This window comes from Cynoglossus semilaevis, chromosome Z, assembly GCF_000523025.1.
Source record: "Cynoglossus semilaevis isolate Cse_v1.0 chromosome Z, Cse_v1.0, whole genome shotgun sequence".
Classification (NCBI taxonomy): Eukaryota; Metazoa; Chordata; class Actinopteri; order Pleuronectiformes; family Cynoglossidae; genus Cynoglossus; species Cynoglossus semilaevis.
Window position 1 is genome coordinate 17,744,675 of NC_024328.1, and position 15,511 is coordinate 17,760,185.

The 15,511-nt window shown below is 41.6% G+C and overlaps 1 protein-coding gene across 2 annotated transcripts; it reads right to left on the reverse strand.

The window, feature by feature from the left end:
- Positions 1-187: 187 nt before the first annotated feature.
- On the reverse strand, positions 188-12,286 carry dnajb5 (DnaJ heat shock protein family (Hsp40) member B5). Of its 2 annotated transcripts, none has more exons than XM_008336713.3 (4): positions 11,671-12,286; positions 9,986-10,198; positions 8,227-8,888; positions 188-2,429 (listed from the first exon to the last, which is right to left on the reverse strand). In XM_008336713.3, exons 2-4 carry the CDS (start codon positions 10,194-10,196, stop codon positions 2,196-2,198), a joined length of 1,107 nt encoding a protein of 368 aa, XP_008334935.1. In that variant the 5' UTR covers positions 10,197-10,198; positions 11,671-12,286; the 3' UTR covers positions 188-2,195. The 2 variants fall into 2 exon arrangements, with proteins under 2 accessions (XP_008334935.1, XP_016898461.1); XM_017042972.2 differs by having other exon boundaries at positions 9,986-10,268.
- Between the last annotated feature and the right edge of the window lie 3,225 nt (positions 12,287-15,511).

Consider the following 15,511-nt stretch of genomic DNA (forward strand, 5'->3'; position numbering starts at 1 on the left):
GTCGTTAGAGGGACAACACAGACAGGAAGGTTTGGAGAAAAAGCTAGAGAAGCCAGATTGAGATGGTTTGGACATGTGCAGAGGAGGGACAGTGGATACATTGGTAGAAGAATGTTTGAGATGGAGCTACCAGGTAGGAGACAAAGAGGAAGGTCAAAGAGGAGATATATGGATGCAGTGAGGGAGGACATCCAGATAGTTGGAGTCAGAGTGGAAGATGCAGAGAACAGGGAGAGATGGAAATCAATGATTCACTGTGGCAACCCCTGAAAAAAGGGACAAAGCCGAAAGAAAAAGAAGAATTAATATCACACGGTAGTATATTACCGTTTTTACGACCGTTCGCCTGCAGATGGCAGCGCTAAACCCATAAGGTGAAAAAGAAGTACAAAATACAATAACACATTTTCACTGTTCAAAATAGTCATACTGTCATATGGTAAAAACTTGACATCACATCCATTATGAAGAATTATGACGTTGATGAAGTCAAACCTGAAGGATACATGACAGAAACCGTTCATTTCACACATTCATTTTATTCGTTTTACATCCTGAAAAAAAAAAATCATAAATATTATCAGATGCACAGAAAGAATGACACTGAGGCTTTTGCAGCAGCAGCAGCAGCAGCACATGTGTAATCAGGTTGTAGCCACGTCCGGTCCTTTATGGCTGTGAGAGGCAGGACAGTCAGACACGCTGTTGTTCAAGTGTCTCCATCGTGTTTTGATACAATTACGATCTTTTATGATACAAAAGTGCATTTTGTCAAGTGATGCTGAAGTGTCACTATTGGCTGATCCCATAAAATAATACATTGACTTTTTTCATGCCCTCCTGATTAAACACACACATCTCGCACACTCACACGCACACACATAAGTCACACAAACTACGTTAAGTACAGTAGAAAAGCTCCCAGAGCTCCTTGCAGCTGAGGCAAACAACTGCTGCTGTATTTGAAAACCTAATCCTTTGAAATGCGTTTTCTATTTGAGCCACACGGTGGCGTAGTGGCTGCAGAATAGTTTTCTGCCCGGGAACACGGACGCAAAATTGATGCACCAATCCAACAGACTATAAATCTACTGAGATCTAAAAAGGAGACTCATAAAACAAAAAGTAGACACAATGTTGGTCTATTTTGCTGTGGCCCACAGTAGCACCGTACAGAACAGAGCTGGATTCAACCCATTTCAAACTTTACAATCTGTATTTGTGGGACACTTCACAAGAATGTATTGGCAACATTCAGATCCCCCTGATATCCATCCATGCTCACATACAGTAATATATGGCCATTGACTCAACATTGCTTGATTCAGCAGCCTTGGTCGAATCTAACACAGCATCAGGTGAGGTTTTCTTTTATTGTGCACTTGACACAGCTGGTATTATAGATGACACCCTAGCGTTCAGTGTGTTCATGTGTGTGGTATTATTCAGGGCTAAGGCACCAACATATTCCTCAAATATGGAGCTGGGCCCTCTGGTTCAGAGAGGCCTTGCAGCTCAGAAGGGGAAGCACCCATTTGACTGTCTTCTCCAGACTTACACTGCTGTTACAGTATGTGATTGTCATTCTCAGATTTTCCAGTGCAGCCTAGACTTGCTTGTATGGTATGCAGTGATGGTGATGGGTCTGATTAAACACTAAATGTCTGCTCACTATGGTTTATTAGACCAAAGGAGGAGGAAAAACAGGTGACAGTGGGATAAGTTATGAGCCTTATGTTTAAATTGGGATTCACACACTCAAAGAAGAAATTTCTTTTTTAAAAAAACAAGCAAAACTTTGTCGTACCATTCATCGTATTACAAAGAGATGGGAGTCAGACGGTTGATGGTCGTATAAAACCACCGACTGAGCTATAAAAACACAAATAAGAAAATTTCCAGTTTAAGCCACAACCATGCTGAGCACGTTATCGGCTTCTCTGCACGGCTCAAAGGTGTGTGTGTGCTTGGGCCAGGAGCCGTGACAAAGACAAACAGTTCGGTCCTGATACAGTTTTGTGTTGCTGTTCTTCCATCGTCCTCCTTCTGTGATGTCCTCGACAGCTTCTCTTGAATGCGGTGTGTCAACACAAAACACAGGACAGACGACTTCAGTAAGGGGCTAACTTGAGGGGAGACTGTTTCCTTTTCTGAGTTTAGGCTGCGGGGTGTGTTGGTGGCAGAGGTGAGCCCCCCTATGACTGGGGGAGGTGTTGTCTGATAATTTCTTTGGACTGTGGGGGGATTCTGTCTGGAAAACGGACTGAAAACTCCACGATGAGGTCACCTCGCTGTAAAGGGTTCTTAGGAAACGGCAGACCTTCCCCTCTGATTCGCTTCACCGTGCCGGGCTTGATGATATCATGACAGGGAAGGGAGATGATGCGGTTTTCCAGAGTAGGAATGTTAACTGTACAGCCACACAAAGCCTGAAGAAGAGAATAGGGGAAAGGTGAAGAGAGAGAGAGAAAGAAAGAGAAAGAAAGAGAGAGAGAGAGAAAGAGAGAGGGGTTCAAAATCTTTATTAGGGATGAAATTCCAAAGCCATGACTTTCACTATGACGTAGTTTTTCCTGAACTTAAATCTTTATTTGATCTGACCTCAGAACGTCACCTCTGTGTTATGTGTGTGTGTGTGTATATAAGTGTGTGTGTTCATCACCTTTGCGTGAGAAAAGAGGAGAAAGCAGGTCTTCCTGACAGAGTGCCACTATAAACTACAACACTGAAGGGCCTACAGAGTCAGTTTTGGACCAGCAGTATTAGGGAAACAAGTCTTGGCAGTAAAAAGGTTTTCCGGTCTGTGTGTGTAGGTGGGGGTGGGGGAATTGTGTCTCTATTCGTGAGTGTGTGCATGTGTGTGTGCGTGTGTTGGAAGAGGATACAAATGCAGCGAGTACTAAATTTAGCAGCCACCTCATAGCTGCAGCTAATGAAGTGAGACAGGAATTGGCTGAGCTCGTAAATACTTGGAGAGCCTGTCAAATAGGCAGACCAACAGGGAGAACACCCTGAGTCCACACACATGCACTGGTGCATCATGACCACATGCCTCTCTATAGTTGTGAGATCATGTATAACACAGTCGGTGAGACATAATGTATTTCCAAACTCCCTTCAACTCATTCAGGTTCTGAGAACCAGCTAAAAATGTTTCACCCACTGTCAGAATGTCCTTAGAGCCACAGCTTTTACAGTAGACTGTGGACCAGAACATGGACAGAGGCCCTGAGGATAACACTGGATAACAAGTGTTTTGTTAATTAATGCTGAAGAACTGAGTGATTCAATTACACAATTGTCCTAACAAACCATTATCTTAAGTGTGTAAATTACGGTCTGGTACAAGAAAAAATAAGTTAACGAAAGACAGGTTAAAATAACTGACAGGATGTCAGACATCATTGACCACCACAGGTGCAGCACAGTTCAGTTCATTAAGATGATACTTTTTTTTTAACTCTAAATGTAATCCTATAATATATTTTTTTCTAAATCTGAGCAACAAATAACACGCACATCTTCCTCACCCCTTTAACACCACACTGAATGAACCCAGAGTGTAAATAGAACTGAGCCTCATGTGTGAACCTGCCGTTATAACAACTCCACAGACGTCCTATCCACTCAGCATTGGTCGCTACATTCACAGTGAAACAAAAGATTTATTTTAACCCACAAATGTGAATGAACAGCTGGGTAATGAATAAATAACTCTCCTTCACGATGCATTTCTAAGCAGGGACTGTTACAAAATGGTTTATCGCAGGAATTAGACCAGAGAATGAAAACTGTAAAAAATGTGATGAAGGGAATAAAGAAATAAAGAAAATGGAAAGAAAGAAAGATAATATCAGCCGACTGATATTAGCGCCCCGCTATTAGCATAATTACGTAAAATCTACTAGCATTGTTATTGGTTTCAACTTCCTCAACCACCAGGCCACCACTGCCCTGCTATATGGTATCGGTTGATATTGGAATAAAAATGTGTTTGGACAATATCGACACGTTGGATATTGGCAAAAAGTTAATATTGGACAACCCTAAAAATAGGAGAACAGGTTGGATGATTAAAATAAAGCTGAGTCTCATTCAGCAGCTACTACACTGCTAATAAGTGAGCATTTTAATATAGCTGCTGACTGAGACATTTTAGTGATGTTAAGGTCCAAAATATTACCAGTATGATTTTCCATAATTACAACATGGTAACTTTTACTTTTTTTTAACTCAAGGCAATAAGAACTCTATGATGTAATGGCCATTTGGTCTACACTGGAAAGTACTTCACTCCTAAGACCCCCCTCTGTGGTGAAATGTGTGCAGAGTTGTAGGGGATTTTCATGTCTCATGTAGGGGATTTTCATGTCTGGAGCTTTTAAACAAACAAGGTTGGACATGTCCACAGTTAGACTGCGGTCAATTAGGGCAGCTGCTGTAGGCTTTTCCATCCCGGACATTATTTTCACTTTACACTGCTCTATACATTTGGGGGTGATTTAGCCAGAGATGGATGGAGCCAATAAAAGTAGCAATAAAGCACCAGAAAGTGTCTCACTTGTTTAATATGAGGTTGCTGCTCAGATGATTTATTTCACCAGTAAACATTTCAGTGAAAGTTTAAGATCCCCTTCAATTTGGGAAATTAAGTTCTCATTTATAGGATCATAGATAATTTAGCCCAGGGGTGGCAGCACATTCAAATGAATAGAGTTTGTGATTAATGGCTGGGACAGTTCAACAGGATCAGGGAAACAATTCAGGTTTGGAAACAGGAGTCTGTTAGCTTACCATGAGGCTGCATGGATTTATATATGATGTGTGTGCTGTATTTAGCCGATGACTGTGATGTACACACTTGTGTCGCATCCCTGTGTAATGAACACTTCCATTCACTCACACAGGTCTTACACACAGAAACAGTTGCCATGATGCACCACACACTGCCAGCTGGTCTGAAGACCAACTGGTTGCATAATAATCAGCTCAGTGCTCTGCTTCGATTTTGTTGAATTAATTCAAAATATCAAAAGTGTTTTCTAAATAAATATAGGTGTGTATTTAGGTGCCTGGCATTTTGCATTTTACATTAAGGAAGGACTCAAAGTGTCCTACCACAATGATTCAGTCTATACCATCTCAATTCCTGAGATATCACACAGAATCCTAATGTTATCTGTTTGAAATGCACATATGAGAATGACTCCCACAGATCTGACATCAAATGTGTTTTTGCTTCATAAATGATAATAGTCTGCTGGTAGAGGTAGTTGTAAAAGACTTTGGAGCACAGCAGCTACAGTTAGCACCTGTGTGTGTTTTGAGTTTGGGTTTTAATGTTGAGCCGAGAGCAGATGTGACAGGAGCTGTGGAAATGTGCAGCCAAACATGATTTGAGACACTGTGGAAGCATCATTAATGTCAAGGTGAGCAATGGTATACATTCAAGTGGAACAATAAGCAGTCAGTCATTCAGTCATGTCCAGGTACAGGGCACTGTTACACATATCCATGTGTCAGAGTCACACTATGTTCCCCCACCAGTGCTTGTCTGCTGTCACAGTGATGTCACTGCACGGCTGGTGATGCCTCTGGCAGTGTTTCCCTGGAGTTTACACAATGCTCAGAGAAACACAGAGATGCTAAACGAAGATGTTTGCTAAAGGCATGCTTTATGCAGGAAAAATAAACTGAGCGTCCAAACAGCACAGGGGTGATGCATAATACACGTATTTTCAAATGTAAATAAACTTAGAAAACTGAGGTAGGTCACTGGATATAATCATACTTTGGGCCAACACACATCCACTGTTGCATAACATTCCCATACACTGTGCAGTATGTGTCAGGCTGTGCAGTGTGCAGCCTGTAGCTGGGGATGAGCTTTACTGCAGTATTTCAGGGGAGCAAATGAGAGTAGAGCAGTGGTATATAAACTCTTATTTGCTTTGTGTACTGCATCATCTGACCCACTTCTTTAATATTCCCGGGAGACTACTCCCTCCCCCTTCCACATTTTTAAGTCTCTCCACACAGTGTTTTTGGCTGCATTAGACATTCGTCTCCTGTCAGAGTGCAGGGGCTGAGGTGTGGGAGTTCTGCAGAGCAAACCCAAATTTAATGCAGATACAAAATTAACATTTATTGCAATAAAGTGCATTTATCCATGAAACTGACGTCTAACTTGTCAATATCCAGACCTGATGATGTATTTTTAAATTACCCTAAATCGCTGCATGTTCTAAGGGTGATTAAATATAATCATCTTTTCATCTTGGATTTAATAGAATTATTTATCTGAGCTTACATATTTTTATACATACATTTTATACATATAATTGGATTTGAGTGTTTTTCGAATATTTGTGACATTATTCAATATATTTCTAACCCTGGTAAATATTTTCCTGACCTCCTGTTCTTCATCAGTGATTTCCAGTGTTTTTAATAGAACAATTATTATAATTGTAATTTATTCTTCAGTTCTATTTATTTATGTCATCTCTTGTATTTTTCTCATCTACATTTCTGCTGTAAATGAGATCATTTACAAGAATGACATCAAAATTAAACTGTTAATTAACAAAAACAACAATCACGTTTTAATAGTAACAACAGATCAATACCAAGTTAAACATGGTTCTGGATGATTAAATATGTTTAAAAAAAAATCTCTTGAAAGGTGCACCGTAACACAAATGTTGTGAATTGTTATTTCACCACCATGATAAACCTTGCAGGATATTTTCATGAAGTCCAGCAAAATGTGACCATGGAGAGTTGGATGAGGTTTTATTAACTCGGTGTCTTTATGATCCTGCAGTGTTCAGACTCCATGTTTCCAAGTCACTGCTGCGTTCAAATGCACACTGTTCAGGACAGCCCGCACAAACAACTCCTCATCTGAAACTCTTAGAGAACACCTGCCATCAAGGCGACCGTGTGAGGGGCAGACCAGAACAGTGAGTGGAAGTGCTATTGGAGGCATTAAGGCCTGTGTAATTTACAGACGGAGCACAGTGGGGCACAGTTAGACCCGGCGCCCCTGCAGGAGCTGCTAATTAAATGTTCTGCCAGTCAAAATAGTAACGGCCTGGTTTGTCACCACCTTCAGAGCACAATCCATCTTTAACTGAGTGTGAGTGAATTTGTTAGAGCATGTAAGGTTGTGTTTGCTCATGTGTGGCTTAATGTGTACCTGCCTGCCTGTGTGTATGTGGATGTGTCTGTATTTATACAGCAGAGCAGAACAACTGAGGACATCAGCTCAGGGCCGGTCCCACAAGGACACCACATGCCTGCTGACTCACACCACAGTGACAACGATTGGCCTCCCACTTATCTTAACCTCTAGGAACAAACAAGCACACACTCACCAATCTGAGTGTCACTGCCCACCCTGTGCCCACCCTTCTGAACCCTTTTGTAAAGAAAATATTCTTTCACCTCCATGCCTCTTGGCTATGGTTATAGACAAGACAGAAGCTAAAAGGAAGTCACTTAGCTGTTTGTTTATCCATTTTTTGTTTTCATTTTCTGCCCTGGTTGGTCACTCATTTAAAAACCAACAGTGTTATCTGCAAATCTACATGCAGAAGCAGTGAACTGTAAATAAGAAATCAATGTAGTTGCCTAGTTCTTTTTGTAGTACAACAAAACAAAAGTGACAATGAAACACAAAAGTGTGCAATGGCTGCAAAAATGCAGCCAGCCGAGTGTGAGTGGCAATCTTTATGGGATTATCTTGGGTTTGTGAAACAAACAAAGAAAGACAAACAGACAGTAAAGGTTCCCAAAGACAGGCCAGAGATTTTCAACCCTGAAGTACCATTGAACCCACATAGTACTGTATTTTAGGACTCTAGAGAGTCTTTGAGAATATCTATCTGCTATTTCTCAGTTGATTTATAAATCGAGACATGCTGTGAGTATTTTTTGTTATAGATATTAAAACAAATGAAGCTGCAAATGTGTGTCTGAGTCTGACTCAATATGACTAAGATCTAACTAAATGCAGACGATCCTACCTGGTTTATGCAGAGCACAATGTACCAGACCAATCAAGCACCGAACGTTAAGACTCAGAAATAGGGTTTTAATTTGCATCTGTGTGACTCTGTTTCTAATGCAGTCTTCAGCAGAACTAACATTAGGAGGAGAGATGGATAGATGACAGGAGTAAAGAAAAAGTCAGATGTTAGGTAAAACAATAGACCTACGTACCTCTTTTAGACTGATCTTGCAGCTGAAAATTATATTGGAACCATCTCTCTTGAAGTGGACGTGTCCTTTGTCTTTGAGTACAAAGGCTATGTCTGCAGGAATGTTCTCCGGGGTCTCGTCCCCTTCCTTTGGAAAAGTAATCTTAGTCCCTTCTTTCCAGCCCTTCTTAATGACTATATTTAGGATTTTATCCTCAGTCCTCATGCTCCGCCCATCTGGATTCAATTTGCGGCGGGTGATTTTCATGCGCTTGGTGCAGCCATGGAAGATCTCTTCCAGTGAGACCTTCAGTTCGTGGACCACAGGAGGATCTTGGTGTTTCCTGTTGTTGGACAGGCTCTCAGATGGCATCCCTCTTCTCCTGCGTCCATCCCCATGGAAGCCATTGCTCATTCCTCCAGGAAAGCCAAACTGCCTTCCAAAGTGAGTGAAGGGATCATCGTCATCCATGTCCATGTCCTGCTCCGTGTCATTGCTGTGGTCGTTGTGGAAGGAAAAGCCGTTTGAGCGACTGTGGTTTCGGTTGGAGCCAAAGAACATGTCGAAAGGGTTAGAGCCTCCAAAGAAGGAGGCGAAGGTGGCATGGGGGTCTCCATGGAAGGTGTAGTGGTGTGTGGTGCTGCCAGGAGCACCTGAGGTGGTGCTGCCTCCAGTCTTCAATCCTAAGGTTGACAGAACAGAGAAGATTATGAGGATTTATGTGCAAACACACAGACACATTAGCAGCAACCTGCACTGGGAGGAACGACTATGGTTTACTGAAGACTTTTCGCTACTCCACCAAAAATGACTATCAGTGGAAGAAAGGGATCAAGGCAGGTGAAAAGACTGATGCCAGGTCTGGAGGTAGTGAAGGTGAAGCTTGAACCAAAGAAACAGCACAGCACACAAAAAGGGAAGAGAAATCTGAGTAGCACGTTTAATGGATGCAGCAAGAGTTAGGGGGAAGTTGAATAACTGATGTATGGATTGAAAGCATTGACAGTGACTAAAAGACAGCAGTCTGAGATGGAGGTGTCAGAGTTGATGATGCTGACTTTTCTTATTGGCAGAGGTCGAGATGGACAGGAATAGAAAGCAGTCGATGAGATGCACAGTTAAGCCCAAGTAATTTGGAGAGGGAGTCAGAGTCAGACAGGTGGAGACTCTGTCTCCATATGAACATATGTTGGAAAAAGATAATAGAGTTGAGGGACATGGCAGATAAAGGCAGATGAAATACAAGTCACCATTATCATTATCATCATCATCATCTGGTCCAGGTTAGTCCTCCCAAAACACATGCACAAAACATGACATTTTCAGCATCTATGTGCAAAAAACACTGTCTAATGTGAACTGCACCATCACAGATATTCTACCTCCATCACATGATAATCTCAAGTCATTGCTGTGTGAGCCAACACACACCCACACAAACCTCACACTACAGTGTTACAAATACAACCAGTCACCACTGTTAACATGCAGATTCACTCATCAATATACAGCATGTGTCAACAGCAGACTGAAGGATGTTTAAAACTGACTTTTATGTTTGATAAGAAAAGTTAACAATAGACAGCCACACTAATGAGTTTAGAGCAGATGAAGTTCACCTTCATCCATCAGTGTGATATTAGATGCCAGAGTGTGGTCATGAGCTATTTCAATTACATCTAAATCCATCATAACGACTGTTTAACAGGGCTGTAGCGACTGTGTGCTGCAGCCTGCTTTCAGTCTGGATCGACACCAGGCATTTAACCCCTTCTCTCACCTTCCTCTCCTAGCTGATCGTAGACAACCCTCTTCTTGGGGTCACTCAGTACCTCGTAGGCCTCTGCGATCTCCTTGAACTTCTCCTCTGCGTTAGCATCCTTGTTCTTGTCTGGATGAAAGCGCAGGGCCATGCGTCTGTAGGCCTTCTTGATCTCCTCCTCGTTGGAGCCCTTGGGTATACCCAGGGTTTTGTAGTAGTCCTTGCCCATAGCTGCACACACACATACACATAAACTCCTGGCACTGAGACCCTTCTAGTCAGCCTCGGCAGCGGTCAGCCACTGTTGAGACACAGAGCCTGCAGTTAGCCTCTGATAATTACTGCTGTGATTGCTACTCAAAGCCACAGACTATAAATGGCCTGGCAAAGTTGCAGAGGGCACTCGAGTGCCGCTCCATCAGGGCCACTCTGCGATGTCTATTTAGTGACGGCTGGAAATGGAAACACAGTGTCGGCTGCTTTTATTAACTGTTGTAATAGGAAAGGAAAGTAAAGGATGTAGAGGAATTCCCTTTATTTGCAAGCGGTAGCTGCCCGTTTGTTCAGGTAGGCATTAGGGCTGCAAATGACAGGTGGCCTCCCCTCTCTAGTCCCATACAGGTATGGGAAATAGATATAGAAAAACATGTGACACGTATAAATACAGCTTAAAAAGGTTTACAATGTAGGCAAAGTGAGTGAAGAAAAGACCATTGACCATATCAAACAGGGGTCCCCTACCCCAGGCTTGCAGACCGGTACCTGTAAGTAGGTCATTTGATAGCAGGCCGCAGTGGGACACAGAGAAAAAAATGTACTTCATTTTACTAATTTACTTGATTCAAAAAGAGAAAGAATCATGAAAAGATGTTTTATTTTGAAAATGTAATGAGCCTTCAATGATCGATGCCGTGCTACCAGTCAACAATAATGGCCGGAAAAAGGAAAGTGAACTACTTATCATAGTGACACAGCACACCACTGCACACAACCAAATGTGACCTCTGTTTTTAACCCATCACCAAAGTGAACAGTGGGCAGCTTTAAGAGCCCGGGACACATTTTTGTGAGTAAAGTTTAAGAGAAATGAGAAACCCTGGATCTTAATCTCAAATTTCAGTATTTAATAGCATTTAGAGCAATATAGACATTGAATTATAAGGGAGATGTCAAAGTCTGTATGGCTCTGCATTTGACTCAGAGATAGTCAGGAGTCTGACAATTGGTAATGCAATGTCAATTACACCATTGATCTGCTGATGACTCTTATTGGACAAAGCAGCTAATAATGAAATAAACCGAGGCAATGGATGACTGTGTCCAAGTCTATGGTAAAACACAGAGATCCAATGTGGCTGCCTACATAGAGAAAACCTGTTGTGATTAACATTGTAATTGTACACTGAAAAATTACTTGAGATTTTCTTGTCAGCTAATATAAATAAAAATATACTGGAAGTGTAGTTAAATAATTAGCAGGTTTGGTTGAAACACGATAAACCTAAATTAAAACTAATTTTATCCATGCAGTCTACTAAAAGATAACCATGAAGTAATTTATGTGTATTGTATACAGCCATCCACTCAGGTGTTTAACACTTCTATTTAAACAAAAACATTAATAACGAAATCCAGGTTCATTACATGTGTGAGATGGGAATTAAAAAAACAGTAGCAATGGAGTTAAATGGATAAAATCCTACCAGATTATTAGCAGAAAAGGCAGTAATATATCAGATGACCATGGTCCGGAGGCGCCAGTGTTCAGTCTGCTCTGCTACTGCTCCGGCACCTCCGTCTGCTCCTTATAGAGTGACGTCAGTTGGAGGAGGAGGAGAGAAGGAGGAGCAGCAGAGCAGCTGAAATAAGCAGTGACCAAACGCTGCCACATTAACCCACACTGAGCTCACCAACTGTGAACTCAGCTGCTGTCGTCATCATACACAAACACACACCAAAGGAAATAAAAAGTTGCCCACAGTCTGCATTAATCTCATTAATGTCCAATAATCTGTTCAATTTTTCAAGGTGAACGTAAGGGGAGTGTGTGTGCTGAGAGGTCACAGGCTGCCCAGAAGACAGAGCTGAAGGAACTCCACCAAACAACATAATCTTCATCATTATTATGTGTGCATTAAAAGCTGCTCTTGTTAAGATAGCTCAGGCTAAAAATATACATTTTCAAATATTGGAATTTGCTTCTTACCAAAACAGCAGCTGCCTCAGAATCTGATCCTGGTCCCACTGGTCTGAAATCCACCAACAGACAGAGAAAAATCCAAGCTTTCTTCCCCTCTCCCTCTCTGCCTGTCTCTATTTTCTGCCGCTCTCTCTCTCTCCCTTCCTCTATCTACCTCTCTCTCTCTCTCTCTCTCTTTGTTCTCTCTCGCTTCATTTTGTTTATGAACTATTAATTACATGGACACACTTGATTCTCAATCAAAGAAATTGGTCAGTAAAATCCTGATAACTCACCCATTATTGGGAGGACAAAGGGGGGGGGGGGGGGGGGGGGGGGAGTGAGAGGGAGAGAGAATTGTTCCATAAAAGGTAAAGTGTGCACTCATTTTGGTATTCAATGTTTGTAAACATATAAAACAAAGCCTATCCTGTCCTGCAAAGGATGCTGTAAGTGTGGTTTGAATCCAGTTCAGTGTCGTAGTACTGTATATTTAATTATTTTACATATTTATTATCCCAGTTCCAGTACAGGTACTTTTTGTTAATACTGACTGTTAATACAGTCAATTAATCAATTAATGTTATGTGACACATTTTAGCACTCAAAGATTTGAATATAAGGTCTACCAGGGTGTGCCACAGTTTAATTACACCCCCAATGGTCATGCAATGTATTGACTTTTATCGCTTCTTACCCTTTAACACTCTATCTATCCATCCATCACAGTTAACCTATCGTTCTGGTAATTTAAGTGGAACTTTAAGCTGTTTTAAAAAGCTTCCTCTTCTGTGTGGGTTGATTTGGCTTGTGCTACAGACTAGGGTGAAACATAAACATCTCAAACATTCCTGTCTGACTTCACTGCTCTTTCCCATCCAAAGCAGATCAACATGCAGCCTACCTTACTTTTAAAAATACTGTAAAATGATAAATACCACAGTTAGAGGCCTGAGTCATTACTGATGACTTTTATCGTTAAGTGCACTTAAGGGCCCACTCAGCTGGGAGCAGCTCGACTGGGTCAAATCTAAAAGAGAGAGAGAAAGAGGGGGAGAAAATGAGAGTGGTTCACGCCTGAGTCATCTCTCCCCACCTGACTGACGAGGAGGTGTGAGGAAAGTGGGAGTCTGGGTGGAGGAGTCTGTCTGACACTTTCAAATATTACATTTAGCTCTGTGTCTCATACACACATATTTACACAGTCTAATCAATAGAAGCAGGAGAGAAGACTGTGTCCAGCGCAGTGTGTTCTGGCAGGAGGGACAGACTCTTGGGTCTCAGTGCAGCTGTCTCAGAAAAGCAGCTGGGTGAACACACCAGCAATTTCCATGTTTGCTTGGCCTGCGACGGACAGTCAGAAATTACAAACCCTATAGTAGTGTGGTCCTGGATTAATTCACTTGAAATGAGACGTAAAAACTTAATGTGTGGGAAAACAGTGAGGAAGTAGAGCAGATCCAACTTCACCCACCGTCCTCAAAGGTGAGTAGAGGAAACAATGGACTTAAAACAACTGCTACTTTATCAGATCATCATCCTTCATCTTGTGGCTTTCAACATCCTGAAGGAATCTGACACACCGTTGTCAACAAGGATGGAATTCCTGACATGAAGTAGATCCTCTTAACCTGATAGCAGAGGAAGTCCCTCAACAACAAAGTATTCAAAAAGATACATTTTTTATTTACAGATTGAGTGAGACAAAATACTGGCATCTTTTCAGTTGAACAGTAAAACCACCAACCTTCTGTCATACAACTCTACATTAGCGCCCTCTGTCACTACTCGTATCTTCTTCTACTCTCATTGTTTAACAGTGTCTTAAAGACAACTAAAGAATGTTGTGTGATCCAGTTTGCTGATTAATAATATTTGTAAAGTCACTTTGCGATGTTGATTCAAGCTCAATATAGTATTGATCGTATCTAAACCTCAAATTGTTTCCACTTTTGTAGGAGCAGTGTTGATTCAGTTCAACATTTTCACTCAGTATTCTCATCTCCCGTATATTTAATAGCTGATCTGAGTATTTTTCTCAATGAGTCTGTTGAAGGCCACAGGATGAAGTGAATTGTATAATAAAAAAAGGCTACTGCTGGTCTTTTCGTTCTTGTGTACTTAGAAAGTTCTGAGAATTTGAAGGAAGTCTTGAAAATTAAATGAAACGGTTGGAAGTGTACACTTTAAACCAACATACAGCCTGAGCTCCTAGAACCACAGGTATGTCCAATGTGGGTTACTCCTTCGTTCCATAATACTTAATATATTCCAAATAGTTTTTTGGTCTTCAATAATAGCTTTAAGCCCCAAAGGTTTCAGCCTACAACTCATCAATTTCTCATTAATGGTCTATGGGCCAGACTGGTCTGACTCCAATGTCATTACTTTGGGCTTAGACTTACAGTAAGTGGTGATGATTCTGAACTTGGACTTTTACTCACATGCTTACTCAAAATTTTCTTGAATGATTAAAAACTGTAATCTCAAGTTGAACCTGTCTTCAGTGAATCAGATTCCACCTTATAACCAAAAGGTCTGAAGGGCTGGACTTGGACTCAGACTCAACTCAAACTTCTTCTTGAACCCCAAAGACTTAACTTTTACTTCTTATTGTTGCTTCACACTCGGACTTGGACTAGTATTACTGACTGTAATACTGAACCCTAAAATAATCACAAACAACATGCAGTACAACTGGGATAAGACAAGTTCTATGAGCAGCTCCGTTACAGCTCATCTAAGACGGACTCCATATCTGTACAGTCCTATATAAAGTCATTGCAGGCGACGACTGCAAAAGTGAATCCCTAACAACGTCTTTATGTTAAACTCATAATCCTTAGGAAACACATTTCTGCTATAAATTTAGGGAGTTGTACTTTAATTAGGGAAACTTCGTTTTGTAATCTGTCAGTACGGCTCTCTAGAGAAAACCCGCTGCCCTCCCTGTGGTATGTCTGTTTTATGTCTGTGTCCTATCAGCCAGTGAGAGCTAATCCTCGTCCTCCTGCTGCTGCTGAGTGTGCACTGAAAACAGTCTGAGAGCGACTGTTCCTGACGTGATGCTGGGTTTCCATGGTGACACAAGAATCTGCCAGACAGTGATGAGTCTGCCAGAAGATCGTTGCGCACATGTGTGTGTGTGTGGTTGGGCTGAGTTAACAAAGAAGTATCCCACCAGACTTAAGCCTGAGAATAAAGTACCACACAGTGGTAAACAGGGAGTGAACAGCACTATCTGAGCTAAGAGACATGAGACAGAGGGGTGATAGGACATCAGGACAAACAACAAACGAGGGTCTCACAGATGACACAAGGATGTCATTAGGTGTTTCAAGGTGGCAGCATCTCCCCTCCCCAGC

Coding starts and splice junctions, on each gene's coding strand:
- dnajb5 (XM_008336713.3), bottom strand. CDS start 10,196: ATGGGCAAGGACTACTACAAAACCCTGGGTATACCCAAGGGCTCCAAC. Junction 8,889..9,985: donor CGATCAGCTAGGAGAGGAAG/GTGAGAGAAGGG, acceptor TGTCAACCTTAG/GATTGAAGACTGGAGGCAGC. Junction 2,430..8,226: donor GCAAGATCAGTCTAAAAGAG/GTACGTAGGTCT, acceptor TCTCTTCTTCAG/GCTTTGTGTGGCTGTACAGT.